The sequence below is a fragment of the Paroedura picta genome, chromosome 1 (assembly GCF_049243985.1).
Source record: "Paroedura picta isolate Pp20150507F chromosome 1, Ppicta_v3.0, whole genome shotgun sequence".
Classification (NCBI taxonomy): Eukaryota; Metazoa; Chordata; class Lepidosauria; order Squamata; family Gekkonidae; genus Paroedura; species Paroedura picta.
Window position 1 is genome coordinate 191603044 of NC_135369.1, and position 27816 is coordinate 191630859.

Sequence of the window (27816 nt, forward strand, 5' to 3'; positions counted from 1 at the left end):
ACAGGAGGCCCCTATATATAATGTGTGTGTGTGTGTGTGTGTATAGTAAGGTAAAGGTAAAGCACTGGGTCATGTCTGACCCTTGGGGTGACGCCCTCCAGCGTTTTCATGGCAGACTCAATACGGGGTGGTTTGCCAGTGCCTTCCCCAGTCATTACCGTTTACCCCCCAGCAAGCAAGCTGGGTACTCATTTTACTGACCTCGGAAGGATGGAAGGCTGAGTCAACCTGAGTGTGTGTATAGATGGGTATATATATATGTGTGTATATAAAACTCCCACCCATTCAGGAAGCCCTTCCAGAACCGTCAAGAAATCCCAGGGTTTCATGAAACCCAGTTGAGAAAGCCTGCTCTAAGCATAAGCTGAGAGGATTCCCGCCCCTTGGGCAGACTATCTTGGGACCTGTACATTGCCTCTCTTTCAAGATGCCAGGGCATTCCTTGGGCTTCCCAGCTAAACCATAGAGCAGGGGTGGCCAAACTGTGGCTCTCCAAATGTCCGTGGACTACAATTCCCATGAGCCCCAGCATGTTAGAAAGTCTCATGGAAATTGTAGTCCATGGGCATCTGGAGGACCACAGTTTTGCCACTCCTGCCCTTTTAAAAACTCACCAAACATCTCTGGCATTGACTTGGCTCAGTGGCGGCAGCAACCAGTGGCTCATATACTGTGGAAAACACCGACTGCTGTAAGTCTTCCCCAGTCTCCTCTCCTTCTCCACTATCTCTTCCCACCAGGACAGTAATTCACATGGCTATGATGACATCACTGGATTAAACTCCTACCCTGCCCCAATTCTCCCCTTCAGCCTCCTGACTTGTGCAGCTCGTATTCCGCACTAGGGCCATAACTCTTAGACCAACAGAAAATTGTGCCTGTGCAGAATCTAACACGCCACTTTAAGGATAGATTGAAATGGGTCGCCGTGTTGGTCTGAAGGAGCACAATAAAATCAGAGTCCAGTCAAGCACCTTGAAGACCAACAAACATTTCTTCAAGGCGTGAGCTTTCAAGGGCAAGCATAAATCTTTGTTGGTCTTAAAGGTGCTCCTCGACTCTGATTTTATGAAGCCACTTTAAGGCAGCCTTTTCCAGCCTTTTGATCATGGAGGAGCCCCTGAAATAATTTCTCGGATTTCGAGGAGCCCTGGAAATTATGACTGCTGGCCACGCCCCCTGCAGTGCCCCGGGCAGTGACATCACCACCCATAGCCTTCGCCCTCCTTTTGATCTCCCCCCACCTTTATTGCTGCTATGGCAACTCTGCCTCATGCAGGCTGGAAAGAAGAGCTGAGAAGAGAACCTAGAGATCCCCCCCCACCCCCCAATGCCACTTCAGAGCTTCCATGGACCCCTTCAGGACTCCCGCTTGGGTATTCCTGCTTTCAGATGTTCCATGCGATGTTCAACTCACAATATGCGGAGGCGGTTTTAAACTCAGGGGTTTTTTAAACTCACTTATGGTGCCCCCAGAGCCTCTTGTGGCGCAGAGTGGTAAGGCAGCTGACATGCAGTCTGAAAGCTCTGCCCATGAGGCTGGGAGTTCGATCCCAGCAGCCGGTTCAAGGTCGACTTAGCCTTCCATCCTTCCGAGGTCGGTAAATTGAGTACCCAGCTTGCTGGGGGGTAAACGGTAATGACTGGGGAAGGCACTGGCAAACAACCCCGTATTGAGTCTGCCATGAAAACGCTGGAGGGCGTCACCCCAAGGGTCAGACATGACTCGGTGCTTGCACAGGGGATACCTTTACCTTTACCTTTAGTTTCCGAGATCTGACAAAATGTAGGTAGCCTCAGCTGTGTTCATTATTCTTCTGCCTAGTTTTTAATGGTTTCCTGTCAGCCTCTCTATACCCTTTAGGGGGAGGGGGTGATATAAATAGTTTAAATATGAATAATTTCCAAAAAAATCCCTCTTCTAGATCAGGGCTAGTGTTGCGAGGCTCCTTCAGTGAGATCAGGGTAACAACTTCACAAAACATTTCAGTGTGTATGTTTGTGTTTGTAATGTTTTATTAAGATATGGAATATAATGAGCTTGTTTCTACCCTGCCCCCCATCAAATGCATAATTTTTAAATATTAAGAGATCATGACAGTCTGGCTAATTCTCTACAGATTTATTTCTCCAATTCTACATCTGCTGCAGCTTTGTGGTGTATAATTGATTTAATCTCTAATTTTAGAGGAATGCTGAACTGTCTTACTGGACTCCACTTACATTTCTCTAGGGCAGAAATTGTCCTACTTTTCCCTCTGAGTATCTGTTTAGAGCGAGGCCATTTTCTTCCAAGACTGTAAACTCCCCTCGGTGAAATAGATGGATTCACAGTTGGAAATGCAGCTCTCTGTACAGACACCATCGTAAGATAAGAGCTATAACCCCCCCCCCCCAACCCCCAGTTTTGCTTCATTTTTTCTTCTCACATTTTCAGTGTCTTTCCGTTAATCTGGGAAATTCACTTGTAATTTGAATGTTTCCTCTGTAAACCAGCTCCGATTATGGTCTACTGGGTCCAAGGATCTTCTCATTCTACCAACATAAACTTGAGACATTGCCCCCTCTCCACCTCCAGAAACATAAGGGGCTAGTCCAGAGCATTTTGTCAGCTAAAGCTGGTATGTTGCCCCATTGCTTTTCACCCATTTCCATCCTCATAACCCTAAATCAGGGGTCCCCAACCCCCGGTCCACAGCCTGGTACTGGGCCGCAAAGGCCATCGTACCGGGCCGCCAGCGGCCGCCCATGCCTCCCCCCCTGCAGCGAGAAGGGGGGAAAGAGGCCGGCATGGCAGCCAGCGCGCCAGCAACGCTAACGCGCACGCGCGGAACTGCTGCGCATGCACGTTTGCGCCCCCTGGTGGCCAAAACGTGCATGCGTGGCAACTCTGCGCATGTGTGTTAGCGCCACCTGGTGGCCAAAACGTGCATGTGCATTTATGAGCGGCAGCCGGGCCGCTGGCTCTCCCCCACCCCCGGAGGCGGTCCCCAACCAGATGAAGTTTGGGGACCACTGCCCTAAATGACATTATTAAATATACCACTAGTAATACTATTAGAAAGCCAGTTTACTGTGGTAGTAGTTAAGAGTAGCAGCCTCTAATCTAGAAAGCCAGGTTTGATTCCCCACTCCTCCACATGCAGCCAGCTGGGTAACCTTGGACTAGTCACAGTTGTGTTTGAGCTGTCCACACAGAGCAGTTCTGTCAGAGCTCTCTCCTACCTGCCTAACAGGGGAGAGGAGAGGAAGGTGTTTGTAAGCTGCTTTGAGATACCTTTGGGAGTATGTTGTTTTCTGTATGGAACAAAGATGAAGGTTTTTTTCCCCTATGTATCTTAAATTATTTTTCTTTTATGTTTGCAATTTAGCTAGCCGAATTGCTTTGTAAAGTGGGAAGGGAGAGGAAAACTTGTGAACTTCCCACTTCTTGGGTACCTGCTAATGTTGTGCAACCTCCCCAACATTTATGGGCCCCATCACTCTTCCACCTGGTCTATGGCTGAAGCCAGGACAGCTGAGATACAACTATGGGTCTTTTAACTATGGGTTTTTAAAATTGTGTTGTTATTTAAAATGTGGTTTTGTATGTTGTGAGCTGATTCCAGCCCATTTGTGTGTGTGTGTGTGTGGGGGGTAGAAATCAAAATAATAATTAAAGGGTTTGGTTCAAGGATTTGATTTTGGCCTTTAAGGCCCTTCGCTGTCTGGGACCCACACATCTGAGGGACAGCCTGTAGCCCTATACCCCCCCCCCCCCACAGTGCCTTGCACTCTGCGGATACCAACTTGTTGGTAATTCCTGGTCGCAGGGAAGCTCACCTGGCCTTGACCAGGGCCAGGTCCTTTTCGGTCCTGGCCCCCATCTGGTGGAAGGAGCTCCCAGAAGAACTACAGGCCCTGCGGGAGCTTGTGACATTCTGCTGCCAGGTTTATGGTTGAGGTCAGTGCAGTCAGAAGATCAGATCCCCCCCCCCCGAGGAAGATCTGTCACCATATTGGAGAACATTCGTGACCAGCAGCTGTTGTCTCCCTTGACACCTGGCTCTCAGTTGGTCATTGCGCATTTTTAGCGCCATGTATTATTATTATTATTATTATTATTATTATTATTATTATTATTATTATTATTATTATTATTATTATTATTATATTGTTGCATGTTGTTTTAATGGGCTTTTATTGGGGGTTTTATTGTAATTGGGGATCAGTCCTGTAACCCGCCAAGAGCCTCGTGTTGGGAGTGGCAGGAAATAAATCAAGAAAGAAATAAATAAAATTTAAAAAATGCCAATATTTGCTGGGCATTAATGGGGTTCCACACGTTCAGTACTTCGTTTTAACTTTTACACGTGGGCATGTTGCCAACCTTTTTATCTCCCATATATATTTTCTGCCAAGGTACATTAGAGAATCCTTTAGAAAGAGGAGCAAAGCTACAAATCGTCCTTCGGGCATCTGAGAAGGTTCCTTGTGATCGATTGGAGGGGACAGGTGTTCCTCCTGGGACTGTTGGTAGGAGCACCATGTTTTTCATTCTTGGGGGTATTTTCCAAGAGTTGGAAAAGAGGCCTTAGGAAAACGCTACCCCCATAAGGAGCAATCTATCTGTGGTTCTTGTACAACATACAACATTCCACCCCTCCACATAGTTTTGACAGAATGCTAAGCTATTTCCAGGCATGTTCTTGGTTGCTTGGTTAACACGAACCTAATTAGGAATTTTGGGTGGGGCAGAAAGCCTCATATGCACTTAGTTAGGCATTGTGTGTGAGGCAGAGTGTGAGCAGAATACAGAGAACTGCATGCTCAGTCCAGCATTCTCTGACGTTGATCTGTTCTTTGCAACAGCAAACTCTGCCAAGCAGTTCTGAAATGCTGGGTCATTTTGGAAACATCTTTTGCAGAACAAGTTCAGGATGTGTTAATGTGTGCCAGCGACAGCATTACTGCTGTGTGGTATTAAAAGGGTTTATTTGGATCACACCCATGGTCTCTTGTGGTTCTTTTCCCATTAAGGAGTACATGGGAAGCTGCAGATGCATAGTGCTTATACCACGACCTCTTGGACGCGTCTTGGAAATGATGTTGCCCCTGGAAATGAAAGGTAAGGTGTGTTTTTTCCAAATATTTGTTGCCTGAGAGCTTTCCAAATACTGGGCATCAGCACTGACCTTTTTGGAGGTTCCCCTCCACCCAGCTGTCCTTGCTAACCCTGGAAAAGCTTCTTCCTGGGGTCAGGAGACCCACATAAATAAAATAGTCCCCTAGGGAGGGAGGCTCCAGTGGGAGACTTGGTATTGGTTCCATAAGCACAGTGGATGAAAGAGCCGCAGTTAATGCATCTGCAGACCATGGAATCCAACTCACTTCTGGAGAGTGCCCATCCTCCACCATAGTTGCACTGAGCCTCTCCCCATATGCCCCGAGAAGTACACGAAGACCATCAAGAGCTAACAGGCCAACATACCTGGCCCCAACACAGGGTGCCTCTCCTTGACCAGGGCCAAGGTCAAGGCCCCGGCCGGGTGTAACATGCTGCCAGACCCTGCTGGAATTATCAGAGTTTTTCAGGGCCTGTAAAACATCACTCATCTACCAGTCTGAGGCCAGCGCAAACACAAGAATTGGGCCTTCCCCCTCCAGAATACACCACCTTTAGAGTGTACTGGCATAGAGGGGCTAAAGACATAGAAATAAGAACAAGGCCTAAGAGGGGAGAGAATTGTGGTACTCAGGGTTACAGTTTAATTGTTTTTATTGTTTTACTGTTTTATTAGAGTTTATATTTATGTAGAATTTTTAATGGTGTACGTCAACCCGAGCCTATTAGGGAGGAGATATTTATAAATCTAATAAATAATAATAATACTATTATACATGTATGGGGAGTTAAAAGAATTCCTAATCCAAAATTGAGACTGGGGAATGAAACACAAATATCCAGGCAGTCATATTCCCAATTATTGGATACTGAAGACATGATTTGAGTATAAATATCAGATCTTCCCATAGAATCTCTACTATGGTAAGTCCTTTTAAAAGAGGTTCATTCTTCTATAATGGATGCTTTGACTCTATTTCAGTCTAGTTTTTAAAGCAAATTATTATATCAGATTTATGAATTGATTGAAAATGTTTTTTGCTGCCTTTCTGCCCTTTAAGGGTCCCTACAGTGGTAAACATAAAACTCTGAAAACAGTTGAACAATTATTATAACTCAATAAAACACACACATAAACAACGTCAGAACTAGGGAATGCCTTTCTGCAACCATTAAATGTAGCAAAATCCTTACCTTAGGTAGTCGTTATATTCTGGCTGCTCCCCATGACATCGCCTACATGCAATGTCCTGGCAGCAAACAACTGGCTACATCCTCCCATTTTAAAGCGCTAGTTGGAGAATCACCTAAAGCAGTGGTCCTCAACCTTCATCTGGTCGGGGACCGCCTCCGGGGGTGGGGGAGAGCCAGAGTTGCCGCGCATGCGCGTTTTGGCCACCAGGGGCGCAAACGCGCATGTGCGGCAGTTCCGCGCGTGCGAGTTAGCGTTGCTGGCGCGCCGGCTGCTGCGCCGGCTGCCGTGCCGGCCTCTTTCCCCCCCCCTCTTGCTGCAGGGGGGGAGGCAGGCGCGGCCGCTTGCGGCCCGGTACGATGGCCTTTGCTGCCCGGTACCGGGCCGCAGACCAGGGGTTGGGGACCCCTGACCTAAAGTGGATTCCCCAACCTAAATGCACCAGCTAGTGGAGCACAACCAGCAGGCCACTAACAAGAACAAAAAATTTGTGGAGGCGAAGAAGCGCTATCTTCACCTCCAATGTCCTGTAATCGCACCTGCCTCCCTTTCCCTTCTCCGGGGAATTGGATTTTTTTTTTAAAAAGCAAACTGCCCAGAGTATCGAATGGGCATACAAGCGTACAGGCAAAGCCAAAAAGAATTTTTTCCCCCAAAGTTGTCACACTAAGCATGCCTCTCTGAAGTCTCCCCCCCCCCAAAAAAAAATCAGGAACAAGATTTTTTTTTTTAAGTATCAAGACTCATGTTTACATAAGGGTTGGCAATAAAAAAGCACTATGCATCTAATCATAGGCATTTCAACTGAGAAGTATTGGATGTAAAACAAAAAGATTAGCAGGTATCGTGGGCCCTTTAAAACAATGAGAAAGGGGATTGGTTACCAGGATTGATTGACAGGCGGATGAGAGTCACGTGTAAAGTGTGTTGTTCTCTTCCACCATTTCCAGCAGGCAATGTGAAGTGTAAGGAGCGCAAAAAGGCAGCAGATGGAAGCAAGAGGCACTATAAAATTTTGGAGGCACTATAAAATTTGGAGGCACTATAAAATGTAATGCTATGCCATTATGCTGGCGTAACATTATTTTTTTCAATGTGCGGAAGTGCCCAAAACATACATTTATTTATTTATTTATTTATTTATTTATTTATTTATTTATTTATTTATTTATCATACTTCTATACCGCCCTCCCCGGAGGCTCAGGGCGGTTTAAATTATAACAGAGAACCATACATAAAACAGTCTGTAGAACATGTACATCGATAACCAACAATTGCAACCAAACACAACACAGTATAACAGTAAACAATCGTAATACAAACAGGTCCAGGGCTTGTTGATGGGATTCTGTGGGGGGGGGGGGTGGGAATGCACTAGTAGAGGGAGACAAACAAATATACTGCCCCAAGACATTATAGTGACGGGCAGTAGATACAGATGATCTTTAATGGCATAAAAGAAAACTCAGCTTGATGTAGTATAGTGTATTCACCTGGATATAGTTATTAGGAGTGTAGACTTCTAATCTGGCGAGTCGGGTTTGATTCTGCATTCCACCACATGCAGCCAGCTGGGTGACTTTGCACTCATAAAATTGTTCTGACCAAGCAGTAATATCAAGCCCCACCATCCTCACAGGGTGTATGTTGCAGGGAGAGGAAAGGCAACTATAAGCCACTTGGAAACTCAGATAGAGAAAAGCGGCATGTAAAAACCAACTCGTCTTCAAAGTTTATTTCTAGATGATTAATTCAGGTAGAGAAAAGCAGCATATAAGAACCAACTCTTCTTCTTCTTCAGTAATATAAAGGCTCTCTCAGCCTCACATCCCTCACAGGGTGTCTGTTGTGCGGAGAGGAAAGGGAAGGAGATTGTAAGATGCTTTGAGACTCCTTCTTGTAGAGAAAAGCGGCATATAAGAACCAGCTCTTCTTCTTCTTCAAATACATACAGATATATACAGCTCAAATTTGCTCAAACATGGAGCAGAGTACATTGGGAACTCTGGACAGTATAGCATAATCCTTCTCATTCAGCATGGAATTGATAATTTGTCGTTCATTGCTACAATTTGCTTAACTATATAATCCTGAATCATAGAATCATAGAGTTGGAAGGGACCTCCTGGGTCATCTAGTCCAACCCCCTGCACTATGCTGGACACTCACAACCCTCTCGCTCATCCACTGTCACCTGCCACCCCCTTGAACCTTCACAGAATCAGCCTCTCCATCAGATGGCTATCCAGCCTCTGTTTAAAAATGTCCAAAGATGGAGAACGCACCACCTCCCGAGGAAGCCTGTTCCACTGAGAAACCGCTCTCACTGTCAGGAACATCTTCTGGATGTTTAGACAGAATTTCTTTTGAATTAATTTCATCCCATTGGTTCTTGTCTCTCCCTCCGGGAGAGAACAATTCTGCTCCATCCTCTACTTGGCAGCCTTTTAAATACTTGAAGATGAATCAAACTACTTTGGCTAGAGAAATAGACAAGCCAAAATAATGTAGAAACAATATCGGGAACGTCACAACCATGCTAGCAAAGCCTTTCCTCTACCGGAATTTGATGATACCTGCCATAGATCATGTTATTCCTCCTTGCTGAAAGTTAATCTTTCCTTGCCTGAAAAGGTTCCAAAGAGTGAAGTAGAAAGGCAGAAGTTTATAAGATAGAGGTATTCCCTAAAATCTGGGTGAGCAGCGGATACAAGGAACTGAATTTAAAATATGCAGTTCCAGGTCCTCAAATCTCCATGAGATGGTTTTAAATATTTAGTTCTCCTTCTGGCCTAGGAGCCATGATACATCAATGCCTATGCTTTTGATCTTAGAGAGAATTTGATTATACCAGATTGAGATTAATAGTTCACCTATCATGTCAATTAATAAACTTCCTGGAGAGGTTGAAAAATGAATTTTTAGCCAGTACTTGATAGACTGCAACCAGCCTTTAGTCTCCAAGTTGATTTTGACCCAATTCAGCAATTATAGTGAGATTTGCCACACTTCTGGGAACTTCTAATAAGGATCTTTAAAAAGCAGAGTGTACTGACTCAAGTTCATTATTAAAGCTCTCTATCCAGATGTCGGGGACCCGCTTGCTAACTGAAAAAAAACAGGGTGCCCCTTTGAAGAAAACGTCACGCCAGGCCTGGTGAACGATACAACAGGAACAAGCTTTATTTCAGCAACGTGGAGTCCGCTGGTATGGAGTAAGAGCTTCCACCGAACTCCAGGTGGAAGCTCCCTTTTATACAAAACCCACCTCCTTAGGCTGTATTGCCCCACCCAGTACTTGCGGAGGGAACATGCTGATACAATCATGACTCATGCACATATGCGAGGTTTTCCGGGGTTCCTGATGGCCCATTTTCCTGGAACAAAGGGCCATCTCCGGGCCCTTGTCAAAAGGTGGAGGGGGACATTGAGGTTCTTTAGCGGCCATTGCCACCTCAACGATCGGGTGGGGCGCCCAGCTGCCGGCTTGCCTATGATCACCATGCCCTACCTCCGTGATCGCGGGCGCCTCTGATGGCGGGGTTCGGTCCGGTTCCCAAGCCACCAAGGACCGAACCACGACATTCTGCCCCCCCAAAGGTCCATTCTCCAACCCCCCGGGACGGCCAGGATACCGCTTGTGGAAACGTTCAGTGAGTCGGGGCGCAAGGACGTCCGCTGCCCAGACCCATTCCCGGTCCCCCAAAGCGAAGTCCTTCCATTCCACGAGGTACTGCAACTTCCCCCTGTGGAGTCTAGAGTCCAGGATATCCGCCACCTCGTGGTGCTCCCCCCCCGGCAGGACCTCGGGCGCTGGCGGGGAAAACACGGGGTGCCAAACGTCACCGTCCGGAGTTTTTTTTAGAAGGCTCACGTGAAAGACGGGATGGATGTGCCGGAGGTTCTTGGGGAGCTTGAGCTTGACCGAAACTTCGTTGATCGGGGCCAAGACCTCGAAAGGCCCCAAAAACCGAGGGCCTAGCTTCTTGCTGGGCAAATTCAACCGTAGGTTCCGGGTGGAAAGGTAAACTCGATCCCCCGGTCGGATCTCTTCAGCTGGTCGTCTCTTCCGGTCGGCGTCCTCTTTCTGCGCTGCCTTGACTTTGTGGAGCTGCTCCTGCAGCGACTTCCAGCAGCTCCCGGCACGCTTCCCCCACTCGCAAAGGTCGGCCGATTCCCGGGCGGGGACCTCTCCAAGCTCCGGGAAGTGTCTCAGGTCTGTCCCGTAGACGACGGCAAAAGGCGACATCTCCGTGCTGCTGTGGTCTGCGTTGTTGTACGCGAACTCGGCCAGGGGGAGCAGGGGCACCCAGGTGTCTTGATGATAGGAACCGAAACACCGCAAGTACTGCTCCAGTACTTGATTAACCCGCTCGGTCTGCCCGTCCGTCTGGGGGTGGTAAGCGGAGCTCAGCCCTTGCTCGATGTCTAACAGGCGCAGGAAAGCTTGCCAAAACCGGGACACGAATTGTGAGCCCCGATCGGAAATCACCTTGTCCGGCAGCCCGTGCAGTCGGAACACGTGATCCAGGAACATCCGAGCCAACTGTGAAGCACTGGGGACACTGGCGCAAGGAATGAAATGGGCCTGTTTGGAAAATAGATCTACCACCACCCAGATCACCGTTTTCCCCTTGCTGGGAGGCAAGTCTGTTATAAAGTCCATGGAGATCACTGACCACGGCCGGGTCGGGACCTCGAGCGGGTGCAGCAGACCTTTCGGCTTGCCAACCCCCGGCTTGCAGGTCAGGCAGACAGGACAACCACTGACGTAAGCTTTTGTGTCCCGCCGCAGACTGGGCCACCAAAACCGCCGCCGGGCCAACTTCCAGGATTTTACGAAACCGAAGTGCCCGGCGGTCTTAGCATCGTGGCAGAGGCTGAGGGCTTCCCGTCGTAGCCCTTCCGGGACGTAGACAGCCTCCCCCCTCCGCCAGAGACCGGAGTCCAAAATCAAAGAGTCCCGGAGCTCAGCCAGCTCCTCGTCTGTCCCATAGGCTGCCACTAGGCGGTCTCGGAGCGGGGCGGTCGCCGGGTCGGGCTCCCATTCCTCCCTGGCCCGACGCCTAGTGACGACCCCCCGTCCCAGCTGCTCCTCACCAAACACGGACCTGGTGCAGGGAGCGTACCCCTCCCCATAATGCGGCAGACGGGAGAGGGCGTCCGCGAGGAAATTCTCTTTGCCGGGGATGTGACCAAGCTTGAAATTGTACCGCGAAAAGAACTCCGCCCACCTCATCTGCTTGGCGTTCAGGGATCGCGGTTGCCGGAGCGCCTCCAGATTCTTGTGATCTGTCCAGACCTCGAACGGCTCCTCTGTTTCCTCCAGCCAATGCCGCCATTCGGTGAGGGCGAACTTAATCGCAAACGCCTCCTTCTCCCAGGTAGACCAGTTCCGCTCCGTTTCGGCGAATTTTCGTGAGAGGTAGGCCGCCGGCCTCAGCTGTCCCGCCTTGTCTCGCTGCAGGAGAACCGCCCCGGCTGCTGCGTCGCTGGCGTCGACTTGTACCACCATCGGCTGGGTTGGGTCGACGTGCAGTAGCGTGGGCTCAGACGCGAAAGCTTGCTTGAGGGCCAGGAACGCTGCCTCCGATTTCTCATTCCAGCCGAGCGCTGCACTGGGCCGCGTGGCGCGAGGACCTCTCCCCTTGGTACCTAGCAAGTCCGTGAGGGGAGCCACTACGGAGGAGTATCTGGGGATGAAGCCTCTAAAAAAGTTAGCAAACCCCAGGAAGCTTTGTAGCTGTTTCCGGGTGCGGGGCCTTTCCCAGGCCAGCACCGCCTGCACCTTCTCGGGGTCCATAGCTATGCCCTGGGCTGAGATGCGGTAGCCCAAATAGTCCAGGGAGGGACGGTGGAATTCGCACTTAGCCAGCTTCACGTATAGGTGGTTTGCCAGCAGGCGCTTTAACACCTCCCTCACCAGGGTCACGTGCTCTTGGGGATCTTGGCTGTAGATCAGGACGTCATCCAAATAAACAACCACCCCCTGAAACAGAAGGTCCTGCAACACCTCATTAATTAGACTCATGAAAACCCCAGGTGCCCCGCTTAAACCAAACGGCATCACTTTAAATTCGAATTGTCCCAATTGACAGTTAAACGCTGTTTTCCACTCATCCCCCTCCCGGATGCGTACCCGGTAGTACGCCTCCCTTAGGTCCAGCTTAGTGAACAGAGTCCCTTTGCCCAGCCGGGCCAGCAAATCCGGGATCAGCGGGAGGGGGTAAGCGTTCCCCGCTGCGATGGCGTTGAGGCCCCGGTAGTCCTGGCACAGCCGTCGGGACCCATCCTTTTTCCGGACGAACAAGACTGGAGCTCCCATGGGACTGGAAGCGGGCCGGATGAAACCTCGGGCCAGATTTTTACCCAAAAACTCCCGGAGGTCCTTGAGCTCACCCTCACTCATCTTGTAGATGCGCCCTTTGGGTAGTACCGCCCCCTCTGGGATGTTGATAGCGCAGTCCGTGCGGCGGTGTGGGGGTAGCTCGTCCGCTTCCCGCTCGCTGAAAACGGCTGCGAGGTCTCGGTACTCTGGCGGGACCTCGGGCTCTGGTATCTCCTGCTGCGCCGCCGCCGCTCCCCTGGGACGCGCCGCCGTCCTCTTGTGGCTGGAATTCTCGTGGGGGACCCGATGCCGTGCACCCACCGTCAAGTCGAACTTCAGGGTCCCCGCCCGCCAGTCCACCACGGGGTTGTGTTCCTTCAGCCAATCCAGGCCCAACACCGCCCGATATCCCGCTACGGGGACCTGGATCAGCCACCGCAGCTCTTGGTGGTCCCCTATGTGGATGGCGATAGGACCCACCTCCTCCCCGAAAGGTCCCCCCTGAATCGGGCTGCCGTCCATCTGGATGAAAACCAGGGGAACCTTCCGAATGCGCTTCGGTAGCCCCAAAGCCCGGGCTATCTGGGGGTGGACCATGCTGTGGTCGCATCCAGAGTCCAAAAGAGCCTCCCCCACCCAACTTAGTCCGTTCTCCGGGTTCCGGAGCTCTAAAATTACCACGTTCGGAGGTCGCGCCTCATGCTGTAGGGGTTTTCCCTCGCACCGCGGGACCTGCTGCCCGGCGCCGTCTACAGCAGGTCCTGGCCGTTTCCCGTCGCCTGGGCGCTTCCCGGTTCGTTGCGGAGGTCCCCCGCCCGGCGTGCCTGCTGGGGGCGTGTCGCACCTCCCCCCTGGGAGAGCCCGCGGTCCTCCCCCCCTTGCCGTTGGCACGCTGCTGCGAAATGTCCTGACCCCCCGCATTTCAGGCACAGACCTTCCCGGCGTCTCCTTTCCCGCTCGGGGTTCGGGGGTCGTTTGGGGCGAGAGTTGTCGGGGCCCGGTCTCGGCGCCTCGGCTGACCCGCCTTTGGCCTCCCGGGGGAGGTGCGGCGGCCCAACCCAGGCTGGCTTCCAGCTTGGCGACCACAAAACACCACCCCTCCAGTGTAGACAGATCTTCTTCCGTCCCCTTGATCACGGCCCATTCCCTGAGCTTCGGGTTAAGGCCCTCCCGGAAGTACTCGATTTGGGTCTCCTCGTTCCAGGAGAACACCTTGCCTGCTTCCCTCCGGAAAATGTCTATATAGTCCATAACCCCCCTAGTACCCTGTCGAAGTCCCTTGATCCGACTCTTTGCCTTGTCCTCAGCCTGGGGGTCCTGGAATCGTCGGCGGAGCGCGACCACGAAGTCCTGCAGGTCCCGAGTTGCCGGGTCGCCGCGCTCGGCCAACCCTAGGTACCACTGACCCGCCTTGCCCTGGAGACACGAGGCCACCCCCCAGACCAAGTCCTCGGAGTCCTCATACCGGTCTCCATACCTCCGGGCATGCGTCAGCGCGTGGAGGAGGAACTGCGGGAGGTCGTCCGGCGTCCCGTCGAAACGCGCCTTAAGCTCTGGGGGGGAACGTTTTGGAGAGTAGTCCGACCCCCTCCGGATCCGGGATTCTCGGCGTCCGCCGTCTCGTCCTGCTCCGCTCCACCGGCTACCAACTTGCCCAACGACGCCGTGCCGCTCCCTGCCTTGCACGTCGCTCCTGCGTTGGTCCGGCTCTCGCCGCCCCGTCGGCTCACCCGCTCCCCCGAGATCCTCTGCTGTCTCGCCTCTCCGCTGGCCGTCTCGCCTACTCGGGACTGAAAACTGCTCCGGGTCGGGGTCCGGGGCCCGCCCACCAGTGCCGGGCTCGTCCTCGTCGCTGGAGACGTCCTCACTCGACGCGATCCCCTCCGCCGTTGTATTACCAGTCCCTCCGGGCCCGGCCCGAGCTTGCTCACGGGCTTCAGCTGCCTGCAAGCGCCTGGCCAAGTCCGCCATGGCCCGCCGCAGGTCCTCTAGGGATTCCTCAGGTCCTACCGGGCGAAGCGCCTGCCTCAGCTGGGTGTCCCAGGTTGGGGCCAACCCCCCAGACCTCGGCGCGCTCCCCGCCGTGCTTGGGAACCCCATTGCCCGGCGCCTTCCCTTGGCCGCCGCTGCCGAGGGTCTCGGGGTCCCGGACAGCTGCTCCTGGCCCCCCGATTTTCGGAGGAAATCTCCCGGGGACATTAAACTCATGTTCCCGGGGTTCGTGGGGGTCGAGACCGCCCCGTTGCTTGAAAACGCCATCTCTGGATCCGTCCCGATAAGCGCTCGGATGCGATGCCGACCCTGGAGTTCGGTGGGAAGCTCTTACGATGTCGGGGACCCGCTTGCTAACTGAAAAAAAACAGGGTGCCCCTTTGAAGAAAACGTCACGCCAGGCCTGGTGAACGATACAACAGGAACAAGCTTTATTTCAGCAACGTGGAGTCCGCTGGTATGGAGTAAGAGCTTCCACCGAACTCCAGGTGGAAGCTCCCTTTTATACAAAACCCACCTCCTTAGGCTGTATTGCCCCACCCAGTACTTGCGGAGGGAACATGCTGATACAATCATGACTCATGCACATATGCGAGGTTTTCCGGGGTTCCTGATGGCCCATTTTCCTGGAACAAAGGGCCATCTCCGGGCCCTTGTCAAAAGGTGGAGGGGGACATTGAGGTTCTTTAGCGGCCATTGCCACCTCAACGATCGGGTGGGGCGCCCAGCTGCCGGCTTGCCTATGATCACCATGCCCTACCTCCGTGATCGCGGGCGCCTCTGATGGCGGGGTTCGGTCCGGTTCCCAAGCCACCAAGGACCGAACCACGACACCAGACCAGAATCCCATAAAGCATCCGGGGAATGAATTTCTGATTATACATTTTTAGAACAGCTGATATGTTTTTATTACCTTTTTGATGGTAAAACTTGGACAGCAGAGCTAAAGGCCCTTTGATGGTTTTAATTATTTTCTTTCTGTGGGTTGCTCATTTGTTGATGTAAAAGAAAATTTAGGCCAAGATATTTAGACTGGTTGACTTGCTCAATAGGTTTACCTCCAACAATCCAAGAGTACTTGAGGCAGGCTTTTACAAAAACTATGATTTTTTATTTTTTCAAAGTTTATTTCTAGATGATTAATGCAGCAGTCAAGAAATCCCAGCAGATAACATAACAGACTGAAACGGGATCTAGAAACTATAACCATGTTGTCTACATACAGTATTTGTTTGTTTATTTATTTATTTAATCACACTTGTATACCACCCTCCCCTGAGGCTCAGGGCTGTTCACATGGGACGTCAAGAAACTGTACATCAAACACAATTTTACATCTTGAACAGAATAGAATAACGACAATGGTAATGATAATGATAACAACAATATAACAATTTAACAGGATAATAATAAAACAGGTCCATGGTTGTCCAAGTCAGGTGCATGGAGTGGGCCCAGAGGTGTTGTTGGTTCCAGTCGACCTCAAACAAATGCATGGTGGAGGAGCTTCCTTTTTCAGGCCCTGCGGAACTGCTTTAATTCTGTTAGAGCCTTGATCTCTTCTGGGAGCTTGTTCCACCAGATGGGGGCCAGGACAGAGAAGGCTCTGGCCCTGGTTGAGGTAAAGTGGGGTTCTTTGGGGCCAGGGATCACTACCCAGTTTGAGGTGGTAGAGTGCAATGCTTTTTGAGGTGTATAGGCAGAAAAGTGGTTCCTCAGGTAACCTGGGCCCTGACCACATATGGCCTTGAAGGTGATTAACAGAACCTTTAGTCTGATCTGGAATGCAACTGGTAGCCACTATAGTTGTTGGAGGATAGGCTGGATGTGCGACCTCCATGGTGTTGCTGTGAGGTCCCTGACCACTGCATTTTGGCCAGTTGTAGTTTCTGGATGAAGGCTAAAGGCAAGCCTGTGTAGAATGAGTTGCAGAAGTCTAGTCTAGAGGTGATCTTTTCCCAAGTATTGGGGGTTGCCCATTCATTTTCTGTATAAAGGCTGGGAGATCATAAAGGTAGAGATTAAACAGATGAGGGGCCAAGATACAGCCTTGTTTTATCCCAATATTGATGGGAATTTTCTCAGAATGCCACTTGCAGAAAGTTTTATTTGACAAGTTTACCTAATGTAATTTCCTTATTAGTAATAGCAAACAGGGATCAATTTGGTGGCAAGTTTCCCCCACAGATTTTCCTTTAGGGATAGAATCAAAGGCCATTCTTAGGTCAATGAAGGACACATATAGTTTATCATCTCTAGGTTTTGTTTTGTTTTGTTTTTTACTTTAAAAAGGCTACACAATGCAATGGTCTAGTGTGGAATGAGGGGCAGTATATAAATTAAACAAACAAATAAATGCCTCTGTGGAGGGAGTTTCAGAATTTTGGTGCCTTAACTGAAAAAGCCAATTCAGATGAAACAAGCAGGTTCATCAAATTTTCTTCAAACTCCTACACAAGGCAGGAATGGCAGATCACCTCTGCCATGAAAACCCTGTGCAGAGGTGGCCAAACTGTGACTCTCCCGATGTCCATGGACTACAACTACTATAAGCTTCTGCCAGCACATTTAGGGACTCATGGTAATTGTCATTCATGGGCATCTGGAGAGCCACAGTTTGGCCAACTACACGGTCACCATAAGTCAGCTATGACTTAACAGCACTTTGTAATATGGAAATCTTCACCTTTTCCTTTTTTCTTTCTTTTTTGCTTGGTTTACAGGTTTTGGGTACAAGACGCATTGGACTGGCATCCTAATGATAGTGCTGTCATCAGCTCCTCTTCTTATGAAGCCCACCAAGCTGAAATGGTCACTTTGGAAGAAGTCAGCGGCCATAGCATTAGAATCCATGAACGTCTTCTCTACAGACATCTTGGTATGCAGTTAGGCATCTTCAGCCTGTATGTCTGTGCCAGCCTCCTTGTTTGTTTGTTTGTTTATTATTTATTTACTTACGTATTTACTTACTTATTTACTTAGTTATTTATATTTTATACTGCCTCTTCCATACGGCTCTGGGAGGTTTACATAAAACGTCATAGAGTAGTTACACAGAACATCATAACAAAGATAACATATCAACTATTTCCGGTGCAGTGAGAGCCCTGAAGGAGATCTTGCTACTTCCCCTCCGCACCCCACCGTCCGCGACTGATGGTGGATGGAGAACCCTACAGGGGCGAGTTCTTTAAGGGTGACTGTTCCACCGTCCCTTGTACGGGTTTCTGTCATGCATGCCAGGTTTGTGGTTGGTGATCGACCTGCTGTTGCACAGCATCAACGTCGGAGGTGGGTTGTTCACCTCTGCCTCCACCCTATTGGCCCGAGATATGGGGCGGAGGTTAGAGGGGGTTTGAGCATAATTGTATCTCATGTCTCTTATTTTGTCCAACCTCCTCCTCCTGCTCTCTCTGCCTCTTCCCCTTATCATTGGGATCCTTGACTCCCTTGGATCCCCTTTTTTTGTTTCTTTACCCTTAATTATGCCCAATGGTCGAGGGCTATCCATGTCTGGCGTTATGTTCCTGCTTGTTGTGGACAACTCTGCCTTGGGTTACCACTTGTTGGATTCATAGGGTTCTTGTACCCTGGCTTCTTGCTTAGGTTGCTTTGGGTTTAATTGACTTGGGTTTGTCATTTTCAGCTGAGTTGGGTAGTTGATACCAGAGGGATGGCCCCAATCGGATGCTACGACATCTCAGGGTTACTCTGTCTGGTATCGGTTTGTTAATTATGGTGACATATACTTTGTCTATTGGCTCCCATTCAGGTGGGGGAAGGGGGCACTTATTTAGGTTGCATTTCATTTCGGGGATTGGATAATACACATGGGGAATTGTGGCAGCTGGATTGTTTGAGGGGCTGATTGTTAGTTAGAACAATTAATTGATTGGAGTTAATTATTTGATTAAAACAGTTGATTAAATGTAGCCAATTAATTAGAATACATTTGGAGATTAGTTAGTTAATTGATTAATAATTGATATTTGTAGTTGGTTTGGGTGTTCTGCATTGTGTTTACTTAGCTTGCTGGCTTTTAGTTTAAGATCTTTAAATTGATGCTTTGGAGAGAGTTGGATAGGATCCAGATTGCTAGGGGAGTTTTTGCGGTTGGATGGGGGTTACCCACATGTGGGAGTTCTTCCCGCCTTGTTTGTGGCACTGTCAATGGGTTTGGCCTGGTCTGTGGCTCTGTCAGCCTGCCCCAGCATGCAGTCCAGCGAGTGGAAGTCTCCCTTCCTCTCCTCTCTTCCAGGGCTCCTCTGTTTGTCGATGTTGCCCTCAGGGTCTGCAGGCCTGCTCCGGGCAAATTGTTCACCCCCCCCTCCTCCCTCTCTTTGGGCAGCTCCAGCAGACAATCCCCTTCTCCCCCCCCCCCAACCATCCATGAGCACCCAGCTCCCAGTGCTAGGAGAGTCCACTGAATGGCCAGGATGTTTCTCCTCTTGGCCAGGATGGCTGGTCTGCTCAGGCTGTCCCTTCTGGAGGCCCAGCAAAGCCTATGAACCAGGCGGTGGATGCATCGGGGTCCCTGAGCTGCTGGTCTTGTTCTGGAGATTGTGAGCAGTCTCTGCTTGGGTCGATAATTGATGGGCGGGTCCCTGGCCGTGGCTGAGCAGTTAGTGGTGAGCGGAGACCTTAAAGGGAAGGACGGGTCTCTAATTGTGGATGGGCTGTTGGTGGAGAGGCCCTGGCTGCGTTTGTTCGGGAACAGTCTCTGGTCACAGCTGGGCAGATGGGATAGTTTTCTCCCTTGTTGAGTGATCTGGGGCTCTGGCCATGGCTGGGCAGATGCATGCTTTCCTCCCTGACCAAGTGATCTGACTGGGAGTTGTCCACTTGGGTGGGGCTGGCCTTTTTGGTGGGTTTTTGGCAAGTCGTGTTTTGGATGGTTGTTGGGCCTGGGTTTTTTTTGGGGGGGGAGGTGTCTGGTGGTGGTTTTCTTTACCTTCTAGATGGGAGCAGTCTGTTTTTTAGAGACTTCCTAATATTAGCTGTTGGTTCCTCAGAAGCCCTGATATGTTTAACTGACATTTTGTTAGTATACACTGACAACGTGTTCCTTTCCCAAGCAGTGGGTGATATAAAAGAATTTTTGTCCAATGATCCATGGGGAACCCGGGAGAGTTAGAAAGACCTCTTGGCTTCTTTAAGCCTTCATAATTTCTGCCTTCCCTGTTTCAGTTGGGAATGTATAGGAAAGGGGCTGAGTTTATGTGGGGAAATTGTCCAGATAAGTGATTGTGAAGGAGTTTGTTTGGGTTGTGCTAACTGGATGCAAAAACTCTGAAAATCTGTGAGGATCCAACCTGACATTGCCACGAAAGCATGGATCTGTGATTTTTGTGGCGCATACTTTTGCTATTGATAGATTTTATGGTGAGTTTGGTGTGGTCCAGTGCAGAAATCATGAGGAACCATAAGGATCTGTGTATTTTAACCATGTTTTTGCCCCACTATTGCACCAGAATGCTGTGGATGCATGGTTTTTGTGGTGCTGGCTATAGTCTAAGACATGGTCTACAGAATGAAGATGGTTTTATTTCATTTCAATGTAAAAATAATATGAATCCATGAGGATCTATTTGAAATCATCTGGCCCTGGCTTTTACCCACACCCTCCCAAAACCACTTTGTAGAAAATTAAAGTAGAAATCAGTAGAACACCCCAATTCTAGAAAGAAAATCAGGAGAATTAACCCAGAAAATGTTTCCAGGAAATCCCCCCTGCTTCCAGAAAGAACAATACATATCCCTTCAAAGACAAAAAATAAAAGAAATCTGTCTGCACTCAGCGAGGCTCTGATTGACAGGTAATCATAGAATCATAGAATCATAGAGTTGGAAGGGGCCATAAAGGCCATCTAGTCCAACCCCCTGCTCAACGCAGGATCAGCCCAAAGCATCCTAAAGCATCCAAGAATTTTGGGATCGTGGTGTTGAATGCCAGCCAGAAATGAGCAGCTGAAGACCCACAGGTAATGCTGAAGTTGCTCTTTCTCTCTAACCCAGGGGTAGTCAAACTGTGGCCCTCCAGATGTCCATGGACTACAATTCCCATGAGCCCCTGTCAGCAAACGCTGGCAGGGGCTCATGGGAATTGTAGTCCATGGACATCTGGAGGGCCGCAGTTTGACTACCCCTGCTCTAAACCCTCCACCTATACTCCAAAATTCTCTCCCTCCAAACAGCTACGCGTGTCTCCCTCTCTTTCACCCACTTCCACTGAGAGCAAAAGAACGCAATGAGCTCTCATGTGGTCTCAGGGAGTACATATGCCAAGGCTTTCCCATTGAAACATTACTGTTGGCTTACAAGGATGCCAATCAAGATGAACTGGTAATCATTGAAGTAGCCACAGAAACCAATAGACATCCCTCCCACGCCCCATCTATGCTGGAAGAGAAATTTTCACTCATTTCACATGTGCCAAGGAAAGAAACTCAATTAACCCAAAATTCCAGAAACACGCACAGAAGTGTAAGACCTGTATATGGTTGTGCATAGTCGTCGGGCGTGTGGCCATATGACCCTGGTTCACACCCCACGAACTACCCCATTTTGTGGCTTCGCAGACACCCATGGGTTGGCTTGTGCCCATCTCTAACACAGTGCATGTACATGAGTCAGAGCCACCATAGTTGTGGTAAAGGCAGGGAGAGGGAGAAGAAGGAGGGTGCAGGGAGTAATGCCACTTCCAGAAGCAAGAAAGGGGCATGGTCAGCGAACATATCTTCCGGGGCTCCTCAAAGACTGAAACATTATTTCAGGAGCTCCTTCATGGTCAAAAGGTTGAAAAAAAGCTGGACTAGAATGTAGCTTTGATGTTATTCTTGACTTATAGCTAGCAATTAAGGTATAAGATGTTCAGTTTTAGCTATGTATCTCATCTCAGTTTCTGGCTAGCTTCACTGGGTATGTGCAAGGCCTGACATATTGAATCCTGGCATCATCGGTAAGTCTGATGCTTTATTAAGATCTCCCTGTAAGGAAACCTGGATCTTGCTTGTTGGAGCATCTGGCCAGAGCCCCCAACAACTCACCCCCCCCCCCTTTGTCAAAATTCCAAAGGTACCCGCAGGCTTAGAAAGGTTGGGGACCCCTACTTGAAAGTGTTGAGCATTTGCTATGATGTTTATCGTGTTCTGTTTTTGACACACACAGGACATTCCCACAGATTAGAAGATGGGCAACCAATTCCTCTGGCTGCAGAATTTGGGCTCCTAACCAGGAATATACAAATCAAGACTGACAGCCATTGCACTGGCAGGCTCTTAGTGGGCAGCTTCAGAAATGCCAGTGGGACGGAGTATACAGGTATTCAAACACCAGTGATGATTCCAAAGTTTATTTAGTTATTTAATGAATTTCTACCTCACCTTTCTCTCCAGTTTGGAACCCAAAGCAGCTTCCTTCCTTCTACTTATTTTGAGAGCAAGCTTGGTGGAATTGTTAACAGCAACAGCCTCTAATCTGGAAAACCGAGATTGATTCCCAACTCCTCCACCACATGCATCCAGCTGGGTGACCTTGGGCCAGTTTCAGGTCTCTCAGGGCTCTCTCAGCCCCACCTCCCTCACAGGGTGAGGGAGAGGAAGGGAAGGCGATTGTAAAACCACTTTGAGACTTGTTTGGGTAGTAAAAAGCCGGGTACGAAAGACCCAGCCGTGTGCTGCAGCCTCCACAGTGACTTTCAGGTGCCGCTCCTGGCAGAAACCAGGGCTCTCACTGCTTGCACCGCCTAGAGAGGAGTTCCTGGGCACCCTCAAGAAGAGTAGACAAGCTGCCAGAACGCTGATCTCATTTCCGTCTTTACCAACGGAACAATACCAGGGGCGGTTCCAGCAATGTCAGCAAGGTTATGCGACCCAGTTCTTCCGGGGTCAACAGTATCCTCAAAGGGATTTCTGAACCTCCTAATGCAGTGGTTCTCAACCTCGGGGTCACGACCTCTTGGAGGGGTCGCTGAGGCCGCCACTGCAACCCCCTTTGCAATTTAGGCTTGTGCACTCTGGCGCGGTTCACCTGCTTCAGCAGTCTCCGATGCCTAGAGCAGCCAGTGCCACGGTGTGGAGAGGAGGGGTGCCGCCAGTGGTGACGGGCCTGCCAGCGGCTGCGTACAAGCTCACGCAGGCTCCAGCACCACCCCTCCACTTCAGGCACTGGAGATCGCAACGTTTGCATTCTTCATCCCGCAACCTCCTTTGGGTCGCCGCCACACCACTGCCACCCCCACTCTCCGGATATACCATTTTTCCTAGGGAAAGTTGTGCTGCACCTTCCCAGAGGTTTTCTCCCTAAAATAGTCTCCCATTTCCACTTAGCTCAGTAGGTATTTCTTCTGGTTTTTTACCCTAATGGCAACTTCGAATTTGGAATACTCTCTTCAGTCTCTGGATGTGAAGAGGGTTTTACAATGCTGTTTAGATAGCACATGGGAAGTCAAAAGCTGTACTCATTTGTTATTGGAGGACGCACTAAAGGGGAGTCTGCTTCAGCTCGCTGGGTGGTTTCTGCGATGTGCACTGCGTTCGAAGCAGCTGGATTGGCCTGCCCCCTGGGGCCATGGGCTCACCTGTGGCTTTTCTTCATTGGGTTCCACTTCCTGAGATCTGTTGTGCAGCAACTTGGTCATGAGAGGACACATGAATCAAAACTATGCGTTGACTCTTCATGATAGAGACAATGCCAGTTTCAGAAGATCGGTTCTGCAGTCCATTTTCAGCTAAAGGCTCACCCCTCCTCTTCGGGGAGAGCTTGTGAAGGTCCCAGTGTGGGGCTGCAGCACAAGATGGATAATGAAAATGGGGTTGCACTTACCTGTAACCATTGTTCGTTGACACACCTTCCCGCCCTCTTTCCCTGCTGTGAGCCTGTGGAGTTCCTTCTTGGGTTGAGGTCGTCAGAGCTTTGCTCTGAGCTCCCCTCCCTATGACTGGCTGGCAGCGGCATGTCAGAACTCACAGTGAGCTTCCATGGCATAAGTGGGAATTTTAACCTGGGCCTTCCCTGTACTAGTATGGCAGTCACGCTGGCTCTCCACCCCCCTAATTTGAATGGGTCCTTAGACTTGGGATCTCTAGATTATTATGTCATGGGAATTCTCTATTATTAATATAGATATATATTTGTTTAATGAACCTCTTGTGGCGCAGAGTGGTAAGGCAGCTGACATGCTATCTGAAGCTCTGACCATGAGGCTGGGAGTTCGATCCCAGCAGCCGGCTCAAGGTCGACTCAGCCTTCCATCCTTCCGAGGTCGGCAAAATGAGTACCCAGCTTGCTGGGGGGTAAACGGTAATGACTGGGGAAAGTACTGGCAAACCACCCGGTATTGAGTCTGCCATGAAAACACTAGAGGGCGTCACCCCAAGGGTCAGACATGACCCGGTGCTTGCACAGGGGATACCTTTACCTTACATTAGTTTTAGAGCTTCTGGTGGCACAGAGTGGTAAGGCAGCTGACATGCTATCTGAAGCTCTGACCATGAGGCTGGGAGTTCGATCCCAGCAGCCGGCTCAAGGTTGACTCAGCCTTCCATCCTTCCGAGGTCGGTAAAATGAGTACCCAGCTTGCTGCTGGGGAGTAAATGGTAATGACTGGGGAAGGCCCTGGCAAACCACCCCGTATTGAGTCTGCCATGAAAACGCTAGAGGGCATCACCCCAAGGGTCAGACATGACCCAGTGCTTGCACAGGGGATACCTTTACCTTTACCTTATATTTATTTAATTTCCACCTCCTCCTGTCTAGCCTGCCAGTTAAAGTCTGTCTCCCAAGCTGGGCTGTCTGTGCCCCCACCTACAGAAGCAAGGGGGTGATAGATAGAGGGAGGGCATTTTCATTGGTGGGGCCTCCTTTTTTAGAAGGACCTTCCCATTGAGAATTGCGTGGCCGGGCACCAGGAAAAAATGCTTTAAACTGATTCAGATTGGGACCATGAATCTGGGGAGAGGAGCTTCTCTCTCCTACCCCCCCTCCCACTGTTTTCCTGTGTTAAAAGCTAGAGGGAGTGTTATTTGTCTCACTGTGGGGCTGCATTTGCAGTTCATGCTGGTCAAATGTTTTGTGTAGTTTGACCCTCAGAGTGTTTCCTGATACCCTGGACAGAGAAAGGGCCTATTGTGTTGAGCAAAATTGTCTCGTGTTCAGTACATGACTATCCCCACCAGCCTTCTAAATAACCACAAGGGAATGCTGATTTGTCTGATCCAGAATTCCTCCTACCCCCTTTGGTGATGTCAGCACATCACAGGCAATTCTGGATGCTCCGTAATTTGTAATCCCATTGAATATCCCTAACTCGACCCCCTTGAATCAGGAAGTAATCGAAGAGTTAATCTTGGGTGATGCGCCTGGCCCCGACGGCCTTTCTGTGGAAACATTAAAAGAACACGGCAACTGTTGACCCTCCTGCTAGCTAATCTGTTTACTGTCATTGATCAGTTTGGAATAATGCCGGATTCCTGGCTAACCTCAATAATCATCCTTATTCATAGAGAAGGTACTGTTGCTCAGCCAGGCAATTTCCATCCAATCAGTCTCCTGTCTATTGTGGGCAAACTGTACGCCAAACATCTAGGACATCACCTAACAGTATTTGCTCCCTATTAGGAAATATTTGGAGGTTTTAGGGGTGGAGCCTGAGGGAGCTGAGTTTGGGGAGGGCAGGAACTTCAGTGGGGTCAAATGCCATAAAGTCTGCCTTCCAAAATGGCTGCTTTCTCCAAGTGAACTGATCTTTGTCACCTGGATATCAGTTGTGATCCCCGGAGATCTCCAACTACCACCTGGATGCTGGCCACGCTAATAATTGGTCAGCATTTTTGCCCATATGCCAGAGCATCCAACGTGAGGACATCACTTCCCATGCGTGCCCAAAGTGATATCGCTACACTGTTGCTGCCAATAGGTCCACCAGCCGGCCAGCTCATGGAGTTGTGGATTCTGAAAGATACGCTGCTTTCCTAGAGGTTTTTCTTTTCCTTTCTCCATTTCAGGCATGCTGCAGCTGTCCAATGTCGAGATTATAAGCTTTGGATCTTCGCAGTTCCCTGCAGTCGACATCACCAGCACATCTTCTGAATCCTTCATCATCTCCTCCAGCATCCACCAAAGCTGCGGGGTCGGCATTCAAGCAGTGGCAAGCAGTGGGCTGTCGCTACGGGACAATGTGGTATTCAGCACAGCTGGTCACGGCATATATTTGGAAGGCCAAGGCCATTCTCTCCTCAGGAATCTGGTTGTCCTTAGCAAACAGCCCGAGGGAGCATCATCCTGGGTGGCGGGCATCAAAACTACTGCAGTCGATAATGCCCATTTACATGATAATGTCGTGGCAGGATCTGAACGGATCGCCTTTCATATCAGAGGGCAGGGATGCTTCTCAGCAGGAGAGCCTTGCAGTGGTAATGTGGCCCATTCGAGCCTTCATGGGGTCCATTTGGACAGAAGAGACAGCTTTCCTGACTGCACCAGAATCACAGGCTTCCTGTCCTACAAGAACTATGACTACGGGGTCATATTCCACCTTGAAGGAAACGTAGTGGTAGAGAATCTGATTCTGGTAGACAACAATGTCGGCCTCCTCCCGGTTTTGTTCTGCTCATCCACTGAGCTGCGTTGTCACCTCAAAAAGCAGCACGTTGAACTTAGAAACTCAGTACTTTTGGCCACCAGCTCGTCTTTTGATTGTATCAAGGACCGGATCCACCCCCTTTCAGCTCAGCCGACAATGCGGGATAGAGCTCCGCGTAGTCCTTGGAAGGGTCGTGTCGGGATTCTGTGGCCTTCTTTTACGTCAGAGCCCCGTTGCTGGCCTGAACATCCCTGGCATAAAATACAGAATCATTCAGCAGTGCTGGGAATCATGAAATTGCAAGGTGAGAATTCTGTATGATCTATCTGAAACTAGCTTTACAAAAGAAAAAGAAAAAGAAAAAAAGAGATAACTTCTTGTTTTAACTCTTGAATGATCCTCAGCTCCCCCAGAAATGGACAAAATTAGTTGCACTTTCCAAAGATATCTCAGTTTGCTGTAGTAAAAACAAGCAGACTCATGACACCTGAAGGACTCACAGATTTAACTAAATAAATACTAGCATAAGATTTTGTGGGCTAGAGCCTAGTTCAGGGGTCAACAACATGGTGCCCATGGGTGCCATGAGACCCATTGACACTCTTCTGGTTGCCCTCCGTGCTTTTAGAAAGTGGGCAGGACTAGGTGGTGCTTTTGCCCAGCAGGGCTTGTGATTGGCTGCACAGAATAAAAGACATCTTGTAAAACAGATCTCCTGTTGAAGAGGTACAATTGTATATAACCTTGATTCCTGATGTTTTGTGATTTGCTCCACCCCTTGTAGCAACCATTTTGTGATTCACTCCACCTCTTGTGGCAGTCATTTTGTGATTCACTCCACCGCTTGCAGACATTTTGTGATTTGTTTCAGTTTTTCTAATAACCATTTTGTCATTCGTTCCGCCTTCTGTGGTCACCACTTTGTGATTGTGCCAACTGCTCTGTGTCAGAATTCCAAAGTTGCCCACAGGCTTGGGGACCCCAGTTTTATGTGGTAACAGCATGTGATATATGAAGCATTTGGGTAACGCTCTTAAAAAAAACATTTGATGTACAATGTACAATATACAAACACCATTTTTTACAGGTCACTATTCTCAGATCTTGCTGTGGAGTTCCAATTGGGATCAAAATAAATTGTTTTATAAAAATTATGTTGTCTAAATAAAAACAAAGAAATGTTGCAAATTTTTGAATTAACATAAAGACCCTGCGTGATAGACATATTGAAGTTGTATTACTTTACTTGGAAGTAAACTCTACTGAAAAAAATGGAGTCTTCTTCTGAGTGCTTACAATTAGGCATGTGCAAAAAAAAAAATTGATTCATTTCAGATTTGGTCCTTCCCTGGCTTGAATTCAGCTGAATCGATTCAGCAAAATATGAAGCAGTTTGGCATTCTTAAAGTCAATAGAACCAGTTAATTCAATAGAAATTTCCCCTTTCCAACTATTCCATGATTGGGGGGGGGGGGGAGTTGAGGTAGAGGCACCAGATCCTCAAAAGAACCCAAAATTCTCAAGAATATTGGACAAGGGAATCCAATTCTAAAGGTCGTCAAAGAGGGTGCCCCCATCCAACATCCATTGTTTTTGACGGTGAGGCAAAACCAGAATT

General features: G+C 49.3%; 1 protein-coding gene across 2 annotated transcripts in view; it reads left to right on the forward strand.

The window, feature by feature from the left end:
* PKHD1 (PKHD1 ciliary IPT domain containing fibrocystin/polyductin) overlaps positions 1–27816 on the forward strand; it is a 454238-nt gene that overhangs the window by 301331 nt on the left and 125091 nt on the right. For both annotated transcript variants that reach the window (XM_077315063.1, XM_077315054.1), the window contains exons 52-56: positions 4402–4515; positions 5020–5107; positions 17341–17495; positions 21785–21937; positions 25621–26502. In XM_077315063.1, coding sequence (XP_077171178.1) covers positions 4402–4515; positions 5020–5107; positions 17341–17495; positions 21785–21937; positions 25621–26502 — 1392 coding nt within the window. The remainder of the gene's footprint in view (positions 1–4401; positions 4516–5019; positions 5108–17340; positions 17496–21784; positions 21938–25620; positions 26503–27816) is intronic.